Here is a 21980-nt window from a genome sequence, read left to right as displayed (position 1 = left end):
TTTTTTTTTTTTTTTTTTTTTTTTTTTGAGACAGTGTCTCACTGTGTCACCCAGGCTGGAGTACAGTGGCACGATCTCAGCTCACGGCAACCTCCACCTCCCAGGTTCAAGTAATTCTTCTGCCTCAGCCTCCTGAGTAGCTGGGACTACAGGCGCCTGCCACCATGCCCGGCTAATGTTTTGTATTTTTAGTAGAGACAGGGTTTCACTGTGTTAGCCAGGATGGTCTCGATCTCCTAACCATCTCGTGATCCGCCAGCCTCAGCCTCCCAAAGTGCTAGGATTACAGGCGTGAGCCATTGCCCCTGGCTCCAATTTGTAGTCTTTTATCCCTCACCCTCTTCCTACCCTTTCGCCCTGAGTCCCTAAAGTCCATTGTGTCATTCTTATGTCTTTGCATCCTCATAGCTTAGCTCCCACTTATGAGTGAGAACATATAATGTTTGGTTTTCCATTCCTGAGTTATTTCACTTAGACTAATAGTCTCCAGTCCTATCCAGGTTTCTGTGAATGCCATTAATTCCTTCATTTTTTTTGGCTAAGTAGTATTCCATCTCATATATATACATGTATACCACAATTTCTTTATCCACTCATTGATTGATGGACATTTGGGTTGGTTCCACATTTTTGCGAATTGTGCTGTTATAAACATGCGTGAGCAAGGATCTTTTTTGCCTAATGACTTCTTTTACTCTGGGCAAATACCCAGTAGTGGGATTGCTAGATCAAATGGTGGTTCCACTTTTTGTTCTTTAAAGAATCTCCACACTGATTTCCATCGTGGCTGTTCTAGTTTTCATTCCCACCAGCAGTGGAGAAGTGTTACCTTTTCACCACACCCACGTCAACATCTATATATATATATATATATTTTTTTTTTTTTTTAGTTTTCTATTATGGTGCTTTGGCTTAGTTTTGTTATGGTTCATCTGTTTTGTACATGTGGATTATTTTTGTATTTGGCTGTTTAAAATATAACATTAGGAATAAAAGTTTACTCTTTTTTAACAACTATTTTTCTTTTCCTAATTAAAAAATGAATACATAGAACATTTCAAAAACCAGAAAAACCAAAACACAGGCTCCAGGACCACTGTGTTTGTTTGAACAATCCCCAGAGACAAGAGGGATTTAGCAGGTATCCTACTAAATGCAGCTCTCCAAGCCCTGGGTAATGCAGCTTCCCTCACCTGCACCAGGCACAATTATCTTGCAGTCACCTGCATGCCTAACCCCCTCACCATACCCTCCTTCTGCCCCAACCCTGGAGCCCAGTGGCTCTCTGACCTCAATTCCCATCTCTGAGTTCTGAGCCTGCCTTGCTCACCTGGTGCATGCTAGGACTCTGTTCCCACCTGGGCCATGTTGCTGTTGCCAGAACAATCATCTGGGTAACCCAGGCCTCTTTGCTACTTCACATACATGCTCTGGGGAACCGCAGAGTTAATGCATTTAATGCAGAACATGATTTAATGTGTGAAATCCTTTGTTTCCACTCGCCACCAATCTGAAGTCAAGCATGAGGTGAAGCGAGCCCTTTATGAACCTACTGTGTGCCAGGAGCTAGCCGAGGCAGTTTCAGGTCCACCAGGTCTTTAATTCTCTGCACAAGTTGATAAGGAATTATTCCCCTCATGACTACATCGCTGAACAGGTGGTGGGGTACAGCAGGAAAGTCTGGCCTCGAAAGCAATAGCCCTGGTCACCAGCCCTAGCTTTGTGTGTGACTATAGACAAGTCGCTTAACCTTTCTGAGCTTGGGTTTCTCACGTTGTAAATGGGGGACATGATAATACCTACCTACCTCCTAGATCCGTTTCAATAATCCAATAAAACTCACAGCTGGAATTACCATTATATGTTTAGTGAGTACCCACTCAATTACCATTATATGTTTAGCGAGTACCCACTCATGCTCTGGAAAGGGTGCACATTGAGACAGCCAAAGGAGCAGATGAACTATGGGAGGCCAAGGCGGGTGGACCACTTCAGGTCATGAGTCCAAGACCAGCCTGACCAACATGGTGAAACCCCATCTCTACTAAAAATACAAAAATTAGTCAGGCCTGGTGGCACATGCCTGTAATCCCAGCTACTCAGAAGGCTGAGATGGGAGAATCACTTGAGCCTAGGAGGCAGAGGTGGCATTGAGTCGAGACCTCACCACATGTATATATGTATATATGTTTTATATATGTGTATATTATATATGTATATATAATATATTATAATAAAATTTATATTACTATAATATATATGAATATTATATTAATATATAATATATAATTTTATATAAAATAATATAAAATTTATATTAATAAATTTTAATAAAATTTATTAAAATGATATTAATTTTAATAAAATTAAAATCACCTATGAAAGAAAAAATAACAAAATTTTGAACTATGATGGTGATAAAGTGAATGGAATGTCCAGATTAAAATGACAACTTTAAAGACCCATCTGCTACCAATCTAAAGCCTGGCTTCCTTCACAGGAGGACCAGTGAGGGGACCAGGGAAGCAGAAATGAGCAGGTGGGGTCTCTGTCCTCGGGAAATTCATCGTTTAGTGAGAGAGAGACACATAGAGAGATTATTAGAAAGCAGTGTAGCGCATGCTGCAGAATGGAATCTGTGTAATCCAGGTGAGATCCAGAGGATGAGTGACAGATCTACCTGGCACAGTTAAGGATGGTTTCTTATGGAACGGGACATCAGAGCTGGCCTCGAAGGATCAGTTGGACTTTGCTAAATGACTGAGAGGGAAGGGCATTCTGGAAAGAGGGCACAGCATGAACATAGGTTCAGAGGCAAAAAAGTGCGTGGTGTTTGGGGAGAGTGCAGGGTTGGGGAGAGTGACATGTCATGAAGGCAATTGTGGTCTCCAGGTACACTACCAGACAAACTATTCTAGAGGCTTTGGAATAGATTCGTGGGCTAAGTTAAGATGCTTCATTTTGGGGCCTAGAGTATTGATTTTTTTTTGAGACAGGGTCTCACTGTCACCCAGGCTGGAGTGCAGTGGTGTGATCTCAGCTCACTGTAGCCTCAACCTCCTGGGCTCAAGTGTTCCTCCCACCTCAGCCTCCCAAGTAGCTAGGACTACAGGTGTGCACCACCACGCCTGGCTAATGGTGTATCAATTACAAACACATAGCAAGACACCAGGGAAAGGAGATGGGATAGCTGCTGATGGAGTGAAGTTTGAACCAAGGAGCCCATGCGATGGAAAACACTTGGGCCAGTGGCACAGACTTGCCCTCTCCCCAGTGTAGGGGCGAAGGCCTGGCCACAGCTGCAGCCATCAGTTCACCTGGAGAACAGCTACACCTTTCTCTGCATTTCTTGGGCAGGGGACACAGAGGATCGGAATAGCCATCACCAATAGGTGGCTGACTTAAGACCTAATAAATATTGAATGTCCCATATGCCTCATGAATATTAAGCATAGCATCAATATTTGGCGCCTTGTGGCTATTTAGTGCCTTTGGTCCCTCTGTCCCTTCCTATGTTCAGCATGCAGGTGCTCTCCTTGGTATACTGTGTCTAGTGTAAGTCTTCTGTACTTAGCTTCATCTATCTTCCTTATTTATTTCTCTTACTTTTATGGCCCAATTTGACTTTCTTAAATAATATAGCGATCCATACGACGTAGTGAAAGATGGGGCTGGAGCAGTGGGCAAGGGTCAGATCACGGTAATGTGACAGGCGAGGAGTGGGGCTTTGTTCTGTAGGTGATAGAGACAAACCAGGGGAGTGGTAGGCTCCCTGCTGCTGGCCACTCTGATGGGGAGAGTGGGGAGTGGAGAGCCTAGCTGGAGAAAGGTGTAGGGATGATAGGCGGGGAGTTGGGGGTATTCCTCCCATATGTCTCCCAAAACATGCTGAGTTTCTAGTACAGTTCCCTACTCTCAGACTGTGAGTCAAGAGCATCCTGATTTTGGGTTTGCAAGACAAAGGCATACACCCTACGTGTCCCAAGTACTCCCACTAGCCCCTAACATGATGCATCCAGGCCTTACCACAGCAGCTCTGTGGGTGGATGTAGCGGTCAGGGTCTCAGGTCAGCCACCAGCAACCCAAAATTGAAAAGTCTTCTTCCACCTGCCAGGCTCCTGGGGCTGAGGCTCTGCCCCAACATGTGACCTCAAGAGCAGGTAGACTCAAGGTGGGGGCACTGTCCCTGGGAAAAAAAGAAAGAGAAAGTCCTTTTCCCTTCAGGCAACACCTGTCATTGATGCCTGGGAGACAGGAATACCACTTGGAGCATTCATCAAGAAGTGTTGGAAGATCAGAGAGAAGCAGATCTGAATTTCCAATGAGAAAATGTTCACATTCTAAGGCCCTGAATACACTTTCTAGCAGGGATAGCAAGTATCTGGCACTCAAGCGAGTCATCTCCCATCCAAAGCCCCTGGCAGACATTGCTAATGGATCACAGCACTCTCTTGTGTTGAGTCTGGAAGCATAGCCCTGGGCCACTGCCACCAGTCTGCCTACTTTAACGCACCCTCCCATTTTGCAGACAGGGAAGCGGAAGTCCAGGATAGTTCTACAGAATATTGGGGATATTGCCGGGTGTGGTGACTCTTGCCTGTAATCCTGGCACTTTGGGAGGCTGAGGCAGGCAGATCAGTTGAGGTCAGGAGGTCGAGACCAGCCTGGTCAACACAGTGAAACCCCATCTCTACTAAAAATACAAAAAATTAGCCAGTCATTGTGGTGCATGCCTGTAATCACAGCTACTCAGGAGTCTGAGGCAGGAGAGTCACTTGAGCCCCAGAGATGGAGGTTGCAATGAGCCGAGATTACACCACTGCCCTCCAACCTGGGCGACAGAGTGAGTGAGACTCTGTCTCAAAAAAACAAAAAAGAGGCCAGGTGCGGTAGCTCACTCTGTAATCCCAGCACTTTGGGCGGCTAAGGTGGGCAGATCACAAGGTCAGGAGTTCCAGACCAGCCTGGGCAACACAGTGAAACCCCGTCTCTACTAAAATATAAAAAATTAGCTGGGTGTGGTGGTGGGTGCCTGTAATCCCAGCTACTTGGGAGGCTGAGGCAGGAGAATGACTTGAACCCAGGAGGCAGAGGTTGCAGTGAGCCCAGATTGCACCACTGCACTCCAGCCTCGGCGACAGAGCAGGGGTCCATCTCAATTAAAAAAAAAAAAAAAAGAGTATTGGAGTTACCAGAGGCACTGGAACCAACAGTGATTGTGAGGTTTAAAACAGAAAAGGGGCCGGGCACGGTGGCTCACGCCTGTAATCCCAGCACTTTGGGAGACCGAGGCGGGCCGATCACAAGGTCAGGAGATGGAGCCCATCCTGGCTAACACATGTTGAAACCCCGTCTCTACTAAAAATACAAAAAATAAAAAATAAATAAATTAGCCGGGCATGGTGGCGGGCGCCTGTAGTCCCAGCTACTCAGGAGGCTGAGGCAGGAGAACGGCGTGAACCCAGGAGACGGCAGAGCTTGCAGTGAGCGGAGATGGCGCCACTGCACTCCAGCCTGAGTGACAGAGTGACAGAGCGAGACTCCGTCTTAAAAAAAAACAAAAAACAGAGAAGGAAAGGGACAGGAAGGAGTAGAGAAAGTGGGGACTTTTCTTCACTTTCTCTTCCCCCTCCAGTAGCAGGAGCCCACAGAAAAGGTGCTAGAAGCAAACCCTTGCCAGAGGGGTCAGATGATCCCTATTTGGATGCCAGGCCTGGGCTGGATGCTTTGGGATCCATGATGTGGGAGTGGCTGTCCTCTCCCTCTGAAACATGCAGCCCAGTGGGAATGACTTGGCTTCATTTGAGAGACAGTTCCTGAGCCCCTTCAGCCTCCAGGGCTGGACGTAGCCCTTACTCGATGTTGCTGTCCCAGGCACTTCCTCCAGCCCAGTATTTCTTTTATTAGTGCTTCTTCACAGTTTCTCGCCTTCCTTTTGAGACTTTTAGTGTTGACTAAAGGAAAAATGATCAAGCTTTTAAAGAATTCAGGTTTCTTTTCTTTAGAAGCCTTCCTGAGGACTGTAGACGGAGGCTGGCAGCCCGGGAGCCGCCCTTCAGGGAGGTCCTATCAGATCCCAGCACAGTGTTTCAGCTAGCTTACATGCACGTGGGGGGTTCAGCACCTGCAGAATCACATCAGACTTGCTGAGAAGTGACATTGAAGCAGAATCACATAAAGGTTTGGGCATGAGAATACATCTGGTTAGAGATGACAGAGGCATCCTCACTAATCCCATCAGACGTCATCTTATGTTTGGGAAAGGCAAGGACAAGGGTCTTTTATCTTGTAGGGAGAATAGAGACTCAGGCAAGAGACCTGGGAGGCCATACGCTCTGGCCTGCTTTGTCCTCAAAGCATCTTTCCAGAGAGCTGCACATCATCACAGAGTCGGGGGCCTTGTGGAGTTATGCCGTCGAGCAGAAATGAGCAGGCGTGGCTTCTCGCGTTTGCTACTTTGTCTCACAGCAGTGAGAGGTCCTCTCTCTGTCCACTGTGTGTTGCTTCCATTTTCTCTCATTTCAACCTCTTTGTCCTTCTCTGATTTCTAGGGCACTTCCACAAATGTGTTTAATAGACCACTCTGATTTTCTGATTGTCCGATCTGCCATTTCCTGAATTCATCCCAGCCTTCAATTCAGCACTCTTGTTTTTCACATCCAGGAAATCCTTCTGACATCGGATTACTCCCTCTTCATGGTTGCTTCTCGAGGTCCCATAGATGTAGTGTATATTTTCCTGCATCTTGGTGGAAACCAAATCAGGAGTCTTCTAAAACGTTTTGTGTCTTGCAGCAAAGCTAACTTAGAAGGCAGCATTTCCTCGGTTTCTTTGGAATGGTCTCTTTTTGAATTGCAGTATCCTTTCAGGCCCTGTGCTTTTCCCATATTGTTCTCATCCTAAAAAGAAATCCCCCCACCCTGCTCATTGAAGGTGCTCAATAAAGGTTGTTTGTTTATTTCAAATCCCAAGAATGCTTCCAAAGAAAAGCATTTAAGAAAGATAGTGTGAAAGGGAGGCTATGTCCATTTGCTCGCTTCCTCTGAGCACTATCTACACTCCTAGGTAGAAGATACCCTCGAAAGAACAGGTGAGCCAGGTGCAGTGGCTCACGCCTGTAATCCCAGCACTTTAGGAGGCCGAGGCAGGTGGATCAAGAGGTCAAGAGTTTGAGAACAGCCTGGCCAACATGGTGAAACCCCGTCTCTACGAAGAATACAAAAATTAGCTGGGCACGGTGGTGTGTGCCTGTAATCCCAGCTACTCGGGAGACTGAGGCAGGAGAATCACTTGAATCGTGGAGGCAGAGGCACTCCAGCCTGGGTGACAGGGCAAGACTCCATGTCCAAAAAAAAAAGAAAAGAAAAAACTAGATAGTCTGGGCACAGTGGCTCACACCTGACATCCCAACACGTTGGGAGGCCAAGGTGGGAGGATCTCTTGAGCCCAGGAATTCAAGACCAGCCTGGGCAACATGGTGAAACCATGTCTCTACCAAAAAAATACAAAAATTAGCCAGGCATAGTGGCATGCACCTGTAATCCCAGCTACTGGGAAGGGTAAGGCAGGAGGATCGCTTGAGCCCAGGAGGGCAAGGCTGCAGTGAGCCATGATTGCACCACCGCACTGCACTCCAGCCTGGGCAAATGAGACCTTGTCTCATTTAAAAAAAACAAAAAACAAAAACTAGATACAGCCAACAGTATGTAATAAGGACAAACAAAAAATAAAGAAGTAAATAAAAAGTAATGAGCACTATATTTGATTCTAAGATTCTTGGTAGTCAAAACAAAAAGTAAAACATGATGACAAAGACAATGTCCAAAAAAATGAAAACCCACAGTTGCTCAAGAGTCCTGATAGCTCCCATTGGATGACCAGTAAAACACGATTCGAGTGGTTGAACCACCAGAGGGCGCTGTGTGGTACAGCAGCCTTCAGGGCCACTGATTCCCACTACGCCCTGTAGAGGCTGCTGACCTCAAGTTCACAAGCAGCTGAAACAAGACCCCTGCAAGTTCACACCCATCTCAGCCCCTTTGTCCTCACATCTTGGCAGCTGCTAGCAGATGGAATAGACCACATTCTGTTTTTCCACATATCAGCTGAGGGACACCTGGGTGGTTTCCACTTTGGGGCTATTATGAATAATGCTGCTAAGAACGTTCATGTACACATTTTTTTTAAGGCAGAGTCTCGCTGTGTCACCCAGGCTGGAGGGCAGTGTCACAGTCTCGGCTCACTGCAACCTCCATCTCCCGGGTTCAAGCGATTCTTGTGCCTCAGCCTCCTGAGTAACTGGTATTACAGGCATGCGCCACCACACCTAGCTAACTTTTGTATTTTTACCAGAGACAGGGTTTTGCCATGTTGACCAGGCTGGTCTTGAACTCCTGACCTCAAGTGATCCTCCCACCTCAGCCTCCCAAAGTGCTGGGATTACAGGCGTGAGCCACTGCACCCCATTCACGTACACATTTGTGTGAACAGAGTTCCTTGTATCTTGTGAACTCAACAACACATTTTTAAGTTTGTAATATTCCTCCTGTACTTCTAGGGGTTTTATAATGGAGGGTTTTTAGGATATTGGGAAAACGAAGTTGTACCCCTCCTTCAGTGTCATCCTTTCCAAGCTTGTTCTCTTAGGAAGACCGTCCTGGGCTGTCAGTGTGTGGGGGAAGCAGTGATGAGCAGGCCTGGTGGATACCATTCAGATGCCTTTAGACCCACGTCACCTGCGTCCTTCCTCCCCTCTCAGGTCTGACGCATCCTTATATTGTGATGATGTTGACATTCGCTTCAGCAAAACCATGAACTCCTGCAAAGTGCTTCAGATCCGCTACGCCAGCGTGGAGCGGCTGCTGGAGAGGCTGACAGACCTGCGCTTCCTGAGCATCGACTTCCTTAACACCTTTCTGCACTCCTACCGGGTCTTCACCACCGCCGTCGTGGTCCTGGACAAGCTCATTACCATCTACAAGAAGCCCATCAGTGCCATCCCTGCCAGGTGGCTGAGGTGCCCTATCCTCCTATGCCCACAGAGCTTCCAAGTCTTGGAGGAAAACTGAGCTTGCACGGGGTGGGGGGGTGACCTGGAAGGTCCCTGGGGGAGCAGCAGTAACATGTGCTGGGGATCTGTGTGACGCTCACTGCCACTGCCCCCTCTCCCCTGGAACCAAGCTTCCCTCTGCAGAGAGGCAGGGATAGCTCACCTGTCTGGTGCTACTGCTCAGTCTCAGCTTCTTCCATCTCCACCTGCAGGGATCCTGCGGTGTGGAGGGTGCTCTCACCTCTTAGCCCCATTCCTGGAAGCACAGGGTCCCACCCTCATCAAAGGACAGTGCTTCCTTTGGTGAAAAAAGAGAAAGGAAATGAGGGGAGGGAGGACAGAAGGAGAGAGGGAGAGGGAAAAAGAAAAATAAAGGGAGAGAGGGAGGAAGGAAGAAAGGAAGAGAGAAAGGAATCTTACCCCTGCTCTGCTTGGACCACCTCCTACTCTGAGAAACGATGGAGCCCTTTTTTGGCCTCATTGGGGTAAGTCAACATAAGGAACGCCGGCCACCGTAGCCTTGGCTTCCCAAGAGACATGGAGCAATGAAGGACTTGGTCAAGGCTGCCCAGCAGTAGGTCAAGTTCAGGGATTGGTTCAGGCCCCTGATGGGCCTCACTGCTCCAGGAGGAGCCCATCCAGGAATGGTAGGTGATTATCTTTTCCGAGAGGCCACCTACCCAGATCCCAGTTGTGGACAGCCCATCCCAGCCCTCAGAGGCTCAGAGGTTCTCCGAGTGCCCCGGCCCAAAACACCCTAGGCAAGACATGAGGCCAGAGCCTCAGCTCTAGGGCTGCCTGGAGCAGAGCTCCTGAATCACACTGGCTCCCCAGGGCTCCCCAGGAACCTCACCATTCCTCCCCCAACCCACACCTCTGCTGCCAGAGCAATGCAACGGCCCAGAATACACCCATTCCCTCTTCTGTTCCCTCCTCCTGCCCCCACCTCAGAACTCACTGGGGCAGGGCACATCTTGCCTCTCTGCCCTGAACTTCTGACACCTCAATGATCCGCTTCCCAGGGCTCTGAGAAAGCAGAAGAAAACATCCTATCCAGGATGGATTTACCCCCTAAAAGTCACCGAGATCATTCCCAGGGGCCCAGCAGCAGTGCCCTTCCCTTCCCAGCAGCAGTGCCCTGCAGAACGAAGAGGTTGGTTCAGAGACTGCTCTCAGCCCTGTGGCCTTGGCTGAGTCCCTTAACCTCTCTGAGCCTCAGTTTCCTGCCTATGACATTCCTACAGTTATCCTGTAGGACTAAGAGTGCCTACGTTCTGAGGCAACAATGAGGGTTAAGAGATAAATCCTATCCTGTGCGCAACGCGGAGCAGACAGCCTTGATGAAACAAGCTATGGTTGTTCTGGATGTGTAACCTGTTTCCAGCCTGGCCTGAAGTGGGACCCTGTCATGAGGATAGCAGGGGACACTTTCAGCTTCCCATCCCCCTAAGTTTGCATATAGGGCCACTCAAGCCTCATGGCAGGTGGAAAGGACCCTGGGTTTAGAGTAGGAGGCATCAGATGAGTCATTTCCTGTCTCCGAGCCTCAGCTTCCTCATTCCACAAACCACGCCTGAGGACCTCTCTAAAGATGAGGCCAGAGTGTGTAGGCGGGAGCAGGCCCTGTGTGGGATGGAGGGGGTTTTGCACAGCCTGCAGGTCAGGGGACCCTTAGCACTTCAGGTCAGATGCTGCAGCTGCTGCCCTGAGGGGGTGGGGGACGGAGCATAGAAGCTCCATATCTCTGCCCAGACCATCCAGAGCAGGACCCTTGGCCCCAGGCCATTTAATCACATTGTCCCTGCTCAGAAGATCAGCTCAGGCTTCGGTTTCAGGGATCATGAGAATGATGGAGCCATTGCTGCCACCCTGAACCCCGCTGGAGACAGCCCCCAGGCCTAGGAGGGCAGGCAGGCCTATGCTGTCATTTTCACCCGCACCCCGGCCCTCCCAACAGGTCGCTGGAGCTTCTGTTTGCCAGTGGCCAGAACAACAAGCTTCTGTACGGTGACCCCCCCAAGTCCCCGCGCGCCACCCGCAAGTTCTCCTCGCCACCACCTCTGTCCATCACCAAGACATCATCGCCAAGCCGCCGGCGGAAGCTCTCCCTGAACATCCCCATTATCACCGGCGGCAAGGCCCTGGACCTGGCCGCCCTCAGCTGCAACTCCAATGGCTACACCAGCATGTACTCGGCCATGTCGCCCTTCAGCAAGGCCACACTGGACACCAGCAAGCTCTATGTGTCCAGCAGCTTCACCAACAAGATTCCAGATGAGGGCGATACGACCCCTGAGAAGCCCGAAGACCCTTCGGTGCTCAGCAAGCAGAGTGAGTGGCCATGCCGTTGGAGCTGCCCCCCAGCCTCCCAGCCCCACTGAGGCTCAGCCTGGCCCAACAAGGCCTCAGGGCTGCTCTTCCTGCTGCCATGGGGAAGGAAGGGAGAGGCTGGGGGTCCCACCAGGCAGATCATGGAGGCAGCAGAGAGTCTGGGCGGTGCAGAGAGGTAGCCGTATGAGGGAGCCTAGGCTGCGGGGGGAGGCAGGCAGAAATTCCCAGGGCATCACCACACTTTAGATGAGTGTCAGTTCCCATCATGGGCAATTTAGGCATCCCTCTGCCCTGACCACAGCATCCTGCGGCATCCCTGTGTTTGTCCATGTCTGCAGAGGACGGGGCCTGGGCCAGGACCATTCAGGGCCCGGAAGAGAAGAGGTCGTCAGCAGCTCCTGCCCCCTGGGATTCAGTCTGGCTGAGGACTCAGACCAGACACTGAAATGTGGACACCTGATATGAATGGCATGTGTTAGGGGGATGCTCGAGGGATACAGAGGTTGGGGTGGGAACACCATTGGGGGTGTCATAGAAGGCTTCCTGGAAGAACTGTTCGATCTTGATTTTTACCAAGAGGAAAGAACATTCTAGACCATGGGAACAGGGTGGGAATGACTGAGGAGCAAGAAAAGAAAGGCCTTGTGTGTTTCGGGGACAGCTGGATGCCAGGCAGACCTGAAATGCTGGGTGTGGGACAGAGGCTGGAGATAAATCCAGGACAGGCTGGAGATAATTCCAGGACAGGCTGGAGCCTCCCTACTCTCACGGTTTTTCCTGATCATTCTAAAAGTGTTAGGCCTGGTTCTGTTTTAGATCTGATCAGGCCACATCTTGGGTGCCACCAGCGTTGTCTTGGTTAGCACATGAGAGCATGTGCACACACCCACGTGCAAACCGGGGCTGGTCAGATGCCCCAGGCTTTGAGGAGAAGGCCTTTGAAGAGGGAAGGATTTCTCTCCTCTAAGCTGTCAAGAGGGAAGGTAGAGGGCACCCCTAGCAGAGGGCACAGCTGGGGTGAGATAAATCCTCCACCAGGCTCCTTACCAAGTAACACTACTGTGGCACATGCAGTTAATGGGTGATGCGTGCAACTGAAAGTCAGTAACCAAGGAAATGGCCTACCAGAAATTTTATAATTTCACATTCTGAAATGTAACGCAAGGCAGTCCTGAGAAATTATCTTGTACCAGGCTTCTTGGTTGGTGATCCAGGAGCCCATGAACCTAATTGTGTGCCAAACTGTGTGTGTGTGTGTGTGTGTGTGTGTGTGTGTGTATTTGTGTATGTATAAATATGTGTGTGCGTGTGGACATTATTGCCTAAAGAGAAGACCTGTGGCTTTTTTGGGGTTCTCAAGGTCAGATGCAACTACATCCACTTTCTATGTGGGAAAACTGAGGCCCAGAGCAGTTAAGAGTTTCTGACCAAGACGTCACTGTGCCAGACCTAGGCTTTTAATAGAATTCATCAGCTTCCCCAGGGTGTGTGGACCATGAGTCTCCCAAGATTAGGAAGCCTCTATAATTAATTGTCCGAGACAGGACATTTTTTAAGAGTGACCAGGGGCATGGGGCAATAGGTAAAAAGCAGAGGAAAACTGGAGCAGATGGTCACCTTAACTAAGAAGCTTCGCCAAAAAAAAGAGAGGCCATCACCTGGAACTTGTTAGAAATGCAGACTCTCAGGCCCCACCTGAGACCCCTGATCTTGTCAGAATTTGCATTCTGACAAGATCCCCCGGTGTGTCTGGTAAGGTTTGAGAAGCCCTGGTAGAGCAAAAGCCATCCTGGAGATTGACAATGCTCATTAGCAAGAGAAAGGTTCTGATAAGTCCTGTGGGAAACAAAGCTGTTAAACTTTCTTCAGCAGCTGTATCGCAAGCTTACTCTGTTTTGCTTCAGTAAATTATAGACATAATTTTAAAAACAGATATTTAAATTTTAAAATTAAAATTGAGAAAAGTAAAATTATTTATTTCTTTTCTTCCAGGCTCAGAAGTCTCCATGAGAGAGGAGTCAGATATTGATCAAAACCAGAGTGATGATGGTGATACTGAAACATCACCAACTAAATCTCCAACAACACCCAAATCAGTCAAAAGCAAAAATTCTTCAGGTACAATGCACCAATTCCAAACCACAAATAGATTTCCAGTTTGGGAGAGGGCAGCAGGTCAAGTTGAGTCCAGGCAAGTGGGTGTCATCCCTTATGCTTTATGAGTGGCTCCTAGGAGCAGTAACTTTTCTGATGTTTCATGACCCACCCGCCCCGCCCCGCCCCGGGGGAAGGGGCTGTGGGCACTGGAACATTGGCTGGGTAGATCCTGCTCTTCAACTCAACCAAGTCACTCCCCCAGCTTCAAACAAGACTGCCTTGAGCCCACCCAGCACAGGTGGGCAGGGAAGCTCAGCATCTAGGGCTCATTCATGGAAGATCCTGATTCAGAAGGTGCTTCCTGAACTGCGTGTCAGGCTCTGCGCAGGCCCCTTTCATCGTCTTGACAACCTTGGAGAAAGGCCAGGTTTTTCAAATCAGGGGAAAGACTCCAAGAGGCGGTGACATTGCTCACCCGCAGTCTCAGACTCCTGATCCTGAAGGGTTCTTGAGAAGCAGTCTTGGTCTCTGGTTTTCATAAAGCCCTTTCCCCTATACAAGGGGGTTGTGAGATACCCAATGGTGAGAGAGAGCTCCCAGGGGACCCACCTCCCAGGCAGCCCCTCCTCACACAGCTTTCTCCAATGCCCCTGCTCTCACATGCAAAGGGCAGCCTGCAGCCTGAACTCCCCACTATCCAGGCCTTCAAAAGAAACCCGATAGGTAACAGGGTCATCGAACTTTAGAGAGAAACTGCCCAAACGCACTGCAGCCCTGCCACAGCTGCTCAGACACACAGAAACAGAGCTTATGGAGAGCCAAATTTCAGAAATAAGCTTTGAGTCCTTAAAATAAATCATCTGTGCCTCACAGCATAAATCTGCTATTTTGTCTTAGTCTGGATTGCTTTCCAGAGACAAGATGAAACCAAAGGTTTCAGGAGTAGGCTTCTCCTGTCATTACTACTAAAAATTATTATTATTCTTATTACTAATAGCAATGATATTCCATAGCATTTATATAGCTTTTCACCTAATACAAAGTATTTTCATCTATATTATCGCCTTTAATCTTTATATCCACCTTTTGAAGCTTTATCCTTGTTATCCAAAGGAGATTCCTGAAACCCAGAGAGGCTAAATAACTTAGCCAAGGACACACAGCTAGTAGGGGATAAGGGAGAATTTCAACTTAGGTGACTGGACTCCAAGAGCCATCCTCTCTCCATCCCACTGTGCCCACGAGCCCATCAGTATGAATTGTTATGGATGTCAGACATTGAACAGGTTATGTGTTAATCCCAAGTAGACTGAGAGAGTAAGAAAACTCATGATGCTGCCCTCAGGCAGGCCCGTGCCCAGCTGGACCTGAGATGTGAAGGGGTTGAGAGCTGCAGAAAGATGGAAGGGGTGACTGGAGACCTTCTTCAGAAGCAGGAGGGTGCTCCCCATCCTGGGGCAGCCCTGAGGGTGTTGTGGTGTGACTCTCCCCAGAGATTCTAACACAGAGAAACCCACACACACAAACCAGCACCACCCGACATGCCCTCGTACCCTGAAGACACAGCCTGCTGGCTCTTGACGCTGGTCTAGCCTCGGGACCCCTGGTTTTCTAACAGCCTGAGGAGTTGGGACTGGAGACAGCTGAGGGTTGGTTCCCTCCTCTCTGCAGAGTTCCCGCTCTTTTCCTATAACAATGGAGTCGTCATGACCTCCTGTCGCGAACTGGACAATAACCGCAGTGCCTTGTCGGCTGCCTCCGCCTTTGCCATAGCAACCGCGGGGGCCAACGAGGGCACCCCAAACAAGGAGAAGTACCGGAGGATGTCCTTAGCCAGTGCAGGTATGTGGGCTGGTCTCCGCTCACAGGGTCCTCCCCACGGTCAACCCCAATGGCAGGTGATAACCGGCATGGTCCCGGGGACTTGTCCTGCTGTGGGTGTTTTAGGTGTGCTGCTGAAGGCACAGGTGGGTCCTGTTAAATTGCTTCAATTGATTACACTCACTGGACACGAAGCTTCCTGAATCATTATTTTGACTTGGGCACCGCCTTCCACTTATGGAGGTGTGGGGTCACAATCCCCACCTCTCTGCACTGGTTGGGGCTCTGCACACACCCAGGGCCTGAACCCCACACCTAGAGCCAGGGCCACTGCACATCTAGGGCACAGCCTGCCCTGCACCCTCCTCTTCCAGCTCCCAACTGAATACCATCCATCCCACCCCCAAACTTCCACCCTGCAGGCATTTGCTAGTGCTGACCCTCCTGCCTGGAGGCCCCTTCCTTCCCACCCATCACCCTTTGCTACTTGGCCAACTTCTACTCAACATAAAGCCCACTGCCCATGGGAACCTCTGTTCCCCCATGCTCCCACCTCCCACTTCTGCAGCCTTGGTCCTGCAGCAGAGACTAGAATAGGGGCCCCCGTGAGCTCTGGTCCCTGGGGAGGGCCTGCATGGCTCTGTCTTGGGAGGCTGCCTGAACCTTCCAGCAGCTCTTGAAAGATGGAGAGGTCTAGAAGAGGCTGGGCATGCATGGACCATGTCCACTGAGAAGCCATGACATCTGTGCTATTGGTCAGACACTGGTTGTTAAATATGTTATTATCCCTCTGCCCATGACCCTCTCAGCCCAGCTCAGCCAGATCCAAGAGGCAAATCCAGACTAGTGTCAAGCTCTGTTTCTTGTCCTCACCTGTCCTCTCTCCCCTCTGCCACGCATGCTGCCAGGGTTTCCCCCAGACCAGAGGAATGGAGACAAGGAGTTTGTGATCCGCAGAGCAGCCACCAATCGTGTCTTGAATGTGCTCCGCCACTGGGTGTCCAAGCACTCTCAGGTGGGTGGGAGCCCTCCCTGGGCAGGCTGCTGGGGACCACCAGGCAATGGCCCCAGGAACCAGCTGCCTTCCAAAAGCAGCTGCGGGCAGAGTGAGCTGATGGCTGGCAGTGGGGCAGCAGGAGGGAGGGAGATCAAGTGTGCCACCCTGATGTTCCCAGAGGACTGCTCAGATTCCCTAGGAGGGAACCAAGGACAAGGAAGGGACAATGGGCCTCTGTCTATCCACCCTGCCTGTAGCAGGGATACAGGTAGGTTTGTGCCTCGCTGGCCCAGGGGTGCAGCCAGCTGAAGGATGGGCTTTGGTCTGGCCCCAGTGCCTTTATCTAAGATTCTCTAGGCCTGGAGAGCCTCTCATGCCCTGCCAGGAAGCCAGCAGAAAGGAACTGAGGCAGGTCAGCCTGCCCTGGGCAGAATAGAAACTGGAGCTCCCTCCTCTGGCCTGGGCCCAGACCACTTCAGGGCAGCTCAAAAACAGTAACCAGAGCCACCCATCATGCCTTCCCGGCAGGACTTTGAAACCAACGATGAGCTCAAATGCAAGGTGATCGGCTTCTTGGAAGAAGTCATGCACGACCCGGAGCTCCTGACCCAGGAGCGGAAGGCTGCAGCCAACATCATCAGGTAAAGGCAGTACCTGGTTCCTGGCTCAGGACTGCCTGCTGGGACAGGAGCCCTGCCTTCTGCCTCCATGTAGGCTGGTCAGAGGCCAGGGAGGTGAAGAGCGCCCTTGTCAAGGACAGCCCCAAGTAGGAGTGCTGGGGTAGAGGTGAGCTCTTGGGGACAGGCTCAAGCCTGGGTAGTCCATTTGTCCTCTTTCCTCTCTCCCCACCCTGTGCCAGACCTTGATCTCTTCGGAGCAAGAACCCAGCACACTTCTACATGTGTGTCCACAGCTGCTAACCCCCGTCTAGCCTGTGCCATCCAATATGGTAGGCGCTAGCTACACAAGGCTATTTAAATCTTTTTTTTTTTTTTTTTTTTGTGTGTGTGTGTGTGTGTGCTCTTGTCACCCAGGCTGGAATGTAGTGGCGCCATCTTGGCTCACTGCAACCTCCACCTCCCAGGTTCAAGCAATTCTCCTGCCTCAGCCTCCTCAATAGCTGGGATTATAGGTGCCTGTCATCACGCCCAGCTAATTTTTTTATTATTATTATTTTTAGTAGAGACAGGGTTTTACCATGTTGGCCAGGCTGGTCTCGATCTCCCGACCTCAGGCAATCCGCCCGCCTCGGCCTCCCAAAGTGCTGGGATTACAGGCATGAGCCACCGTGCCCAGCCTTGGCTATTTAAATCTTAATGAAAGTTAAATAAAATTTAAAGTTCAGCTCCTCAATGACATGAGCCCAGCAGCCTCAGCTTCACCCCTGACATGTGGCTAGCAGCCCCTACATTGGACAGTATGGGGTGTAGGACGCTGCCATCACTGCAGAGATCTATTCAACAGTGCTGGCAAGGCCTGATTTGTAGGTGCTCAGGGAGTGCCTGTTGAACTGAATTCAGTTAAGTTGTTTATCCTCAAACCCGTGCTTGTCCTTTCCTGGCGGAGGTCAGGGTCAGGCAGCCCCATGTCTGAGCTGGCTCAGCCAGTGACTCATGTGAACTGGGCAAGGCCTCTCTCTGAGCCTCATCCATAAAATGGGTGAATATACCCACTTCAAGCCTGGGGTGAGATCACAGGTGTCACTTCTACAAGCTGTTCAGTGGGTGGCGGGCACCTACCGACTCAGCCTGTCTGCTCCCAGCCCAGCCCAGGTGTGAGGGCTTGGGCCCTGGCCTTTCCTCCTCACCTCTTGCCTGGCCCCAGCCTCCCCAGACTTTCCACCAAGTCCTGCCTGTGACCAGAGTGCCCAGTCTTCCTCCCCAGCCAGGCCGTCGAGGCCCCATGCTGGGGCCCATTCTTCCCTCAGGCTCACAGTCCTAAAATCTCTTTCAGACCTCCCCATCTTCAGTACAGAGGCCAGAGTGTGTGCACACATACACACACACACACGCACGCACGCACGCACGCGCGCATGCACGTGCACACAACCACCGCTCACATCCTCCCAGGAGGCCTTAGGAGTGTGTGGAGCCCCCCACCGAGCATATTGATCAAAGCCACCCTCGGAGGGGAGCCTGTTCCCTGGGTGCGATGAAAGAGCAAGCTCTGGAGTTGGCTGCCCTGGTTTGGAGCATAGGCCCACCATGCTCCAGCTGCGGGACCCCAGGTGACGCAGTTCCCTGAGGGGCCATTTCCTCAGCTGTAAGATATACACGACAATGCCTTCTGCCAGGCTGATCCAGAGAGCCACTCCCTGCAGCTCCGGCAGGCCTGCAGACCCGACTGTCCCCATGCAGCCCAGGCCTGGTTCTCCAGTGTCCGCAGCCTCCGTTGGCACTCACCAGCTGTGACTCTGAGGCCATCACTGTGAGCGTGAGGCACTTTGGCCTGACTTTGAGGCTCCACCCTTATTCCCCACCATGGGTATCACTCTCCTCTGCAATCCCAACTCCATCCTTGCAGTCCTTCCTCTGGGCCTGTGGCTGCCATACTGCTGCCTCCCCACTCCCTGTGCTTCCTTCCTCTCATGCATCCCGTCATCCATGTGCTCGCAGGAGCGCCTGCTGAATGTCCAGTCCTATGCTGGCACCAGAGCTATGGGGCTGAATCAGATACAGTCCCTCCCTCAAGGGCTCCCTGCCTGAGGTGGCAGAAAGGCCATTCCCACCCAATCAGATGCAGGAAGCCCAGGGGCTGAGAGGGCCCCAGAAGGGGACCTCCCACAGCCAGGAGAGTCAGGACCATCGGGAAGAAGAGAGTGAAGAACGAAGAGGAAAGGGTGCTCCTGGCAATGGGGATGACGAGGACAGAGGGGCGTAAGAGCAGAGGCCGTGTGGGGCTGCCCGAGCTGGGGAGGGGCTGCAGAGGAGTGAAGTGGGGCTCACCATGCCTTCTCATTCCTGCCTAGGACTCTGACCCAGGAGGACCCAGGTGACAACCAGATCACGCTGGAGGAGATCACGCAGATGGTGAGCCGGGCCCACCCTCTTGCTTTCCAAGGCTTTCCTCCCCGTCCTCCCGCCCAGGACCCCTGGCCCAGCACAGGCATCACCTGTATTCATTTTCTGTGGCTGTTGTGAAAAAATACCACAAACCGGGTGGCTTAAATAAACAGGAATGGGCTGAGCACGGTGGCTCACACCCGTAATCCCAGCACTTTGGGAGGCTGAGGTGGGCAGATCACCTGAGGTCAGGAGGTGGAGACCAGCCTGGCCAACATGGTGAAACCCCATTAATACTAAAAATACAAAAATGCTTAGCCAGGTGTGGTGGCAGGTGCCTGTAACCCCAGCTACTCAGGAGACTGAGGTGGGAGAATCGCTTAAACCCGGGAGGTGGAGGTTGCAGTGAGCCGAAATCACCCACTGCACACTCCAGCCTAGGGAACAGAGGGAGACTCCGTCTCATTTAAAAAAAAAAAAAAAAAAAAAAATTATTCTCTCATAGTTCTGGTCTGAAATTAAGAAGTGAGAGGGAGGCCAGGCGCGGTGGCTCATACCTGTAATCCTAGCACTTTGGGAGGCCGAGGTGGGCAGATCACTTAAGGTCAGGAGTTCAAGATCAGCCTGGGCAACATGGTGAAACCCCATCTCTACCAAAAATACAAAAAATTACCCAGGCATAGTGGCGCATACCTGTGATCCCAGCTACTTGGGAGGTTGAAGTGGGAAGACTGCTTGAGCGTAGGAGGCAGAGGTTGCAGTGACTTGAGATCAAGCCACTGTACTCCAGCCTGGGTGACAGAGTGAGACCCCCATCTAAAAAAAAAAAAAAAAAAAAAGATGTTGGAAGGGCCGTGCTCCCCCCGAAGGCTCAAGGGGAGGCCCTAGTGGCAGTGTAAGGGCTGGTCTCCACACCCAGGTCTGGCTGACTCCAGAGTGACAACTCTCCCTCATTCGGTCTACCACACTGCCTCATCCCCAGAAGTCAGGCTGCAGCTCACCACCTGCCCAGAAATGATGGGACCCCAGAGAGAGCTGTGCTTACCACAAACAAATCCAAGCTCATAGTGGCATTCCACAAGGAGTAAGGGAATGATGGTCTTGTGCACTTCCAGTGTCCTGCTACAGCCCACTTTTTTCCAAGTCAATGCTATGCACCCCAGAATACCATCACAAGCCACCCCAGAGCCCTTGGCCCCTGCATCACAGCAGCCAGGGATGCTCAAGACAGACTCACTCTGACCACACCACCCCCACCAGAGGCAGAGATTGCGCCATGCTGGCTCAGCCCCTTGCTGGCCGAGTGACCTTCAGTCTGTTGGAAGTAGCCAGCGTGAGGACTTGGGACTCTAGGCTCTGGGCCCCTGCTGCCCCCACCCCTCCCATGTTGCCCTCCTGGTTCCTGGAAGTGGTGAGGGCACCTATGAAGCTGTAAGCACTCTGCCCACACTCCGCCCCCAGAGCAGCGCTGCAGGGCTGGGCCCCCAGGAACACACACGTGCTCCTCAGGCAGGGAGGTTGACGGTGCCCAGACCCTGCTTCCTCCAGACTGACCCTTTGGGGCCAGAATGCTGGGTAAACCCCAAGACAGAAGTGCTCCTCTTGGCAGCTGAAGGGAAGCTGACTGTACTCTGCTCCTGTTTCCCAAAAGGGGCCCACCTGGAATGTTTACCTCTCAAGAGCATGAGGGCCCCTTGTTCCTTCGTGAACAGCCTGAGGTTCTTCCAGAACAAACAGCCGCTGAGCTGCCCGTTCTTGTCACCAGAGCCCGTGTGGGGCAGATCTGGGTTGAGAGGACCCCGCGGCCTCACTAGAGACAGCGAGGATTTTCAAAAGCCTATAAAAGGTGGAGGAAGTTGTCAGTTTTGACGTCCACTTCCAGGGTCACCCTGTTTCCCAGGCCACCCCAGAAGGGAGCAGAAGGAGCCAACTAACCCACCTTGGCCAGAACATCTCTTCTGGCCACTGGTACTGGTGCAGGCCTCTGGGCCCCACAGTGCCTGGGCCTCTGGGCCATAAGCCACCCAGCTCCTTGAGCTTACCCTTGGCCCTGTCAGTTCAGCCCAACCCCAGGGCACCAGGCAGTACCCTCAGATGGGAAGGTGGCTGGGCTGCCCACCTGTATTTATTCACTCAGCTGCTTCAGAAGCTGAGGGTCCCCTCCCTGTGAGCACACAGGGGATCCCCTGCCTGGGACCTCTCCCTACAACCTGGCATCCCAGTGGCCCTGCCACTCTCCTCTCCACGTCCCCAAAGGCTTCATGTCCTCCAACATCCGTACTCCTGCACCTTGGTTTCTGTACACACCCCTCCCTGCCCAGGGCAGCTCTGCCAGGAAAAACTCACCGACAGCCACCACACACACACACACCACACACACCAAACACACACCACACACACCAAACACACCACACACACACACTACACACACCACACACACTCAGCACACACACGTACCACACACACCACACATACACTACACACACCAAACACACACCACACACACCAAACACACCACACACACCAAACACACCACACACACACACTACACACACACACTCAGCAAACACACATACCACACACACCACACATACACTACACACACCACACACCATACACACATACCACACCACACACACCCAGCAAATACACATACCACACACACACCACACCACACACACC

The 21980-nt window shown here is 51.3% G+C and overlaps 1 protein-coding gene across 4 annotated transcripts in view; it reads left to right on the top strand.

The window, feature by feature from the left end:
- RASGRF1 (Ras protein specific guanine nucleotide releasing factor 1) overlaps window positions 1-21980 on the top strand; it is a 128726-nt gene that overhangs the window by 73182 nt on the left and 33564 nt on the right. The window contains exons 14-21 of one of the 4 annotated variants that reach the window (XM_023193409.2): window positions 2501-2539; window positions 8760-9017; window positions 11008-11381; window positions 13374-13499; window positions 15150-15320; window positions 16208-16314; window positions 16825-16937; window positions 19265-19325. In XM_023193409.2, coding sequence (XP_023049177.1) covers window positions 2501-2539; window positions 8760-9017; window positions 11008-11381; window positions 13374-13499; window positions 15150-15320; window positions 16208-16314; window positions 16825-16937; window positions 19265-19325 — 1249 coding nt within the window. Of the gene's footprint in view, window positions 1-2500; window positions 2540-8759; window positions 9018-9514; window positions 10468-11007; window positions 11382-13373; window positions 13500-15149; window positions 15321-16207; window positions 16315-16824; window positions 16938-19264; window positions 19326-21980 lie in introns of those variants that run through there. The other 3 variants (XM_023193410.2, XM_023193412.1, XM_023193413.1) reach the window with 3 other exon arrangements.

The sequence above is a fragment of the Piliocolobus tephrosceles genome, chromosome 6, assembly GCF_002776525.5.
Source record: "Piliocolobus tephrosceles isolate RC106 chromosome 6, ASM277652v3, whole genome shotgun sequence".
In the NCBI taxonomy this organism is placed as follows: Eukaryota; Metazoa; Chordata; class Mammalia; order Primates; family Cercopithecidae; genus Piliocolobus; species Piliocolobus tephrosceles.
The sequence above is the reverse complement of the archived record's forward strand: the minus strand, read 5'-3'. Positions and strand labels throughout refer to the sequence as shown.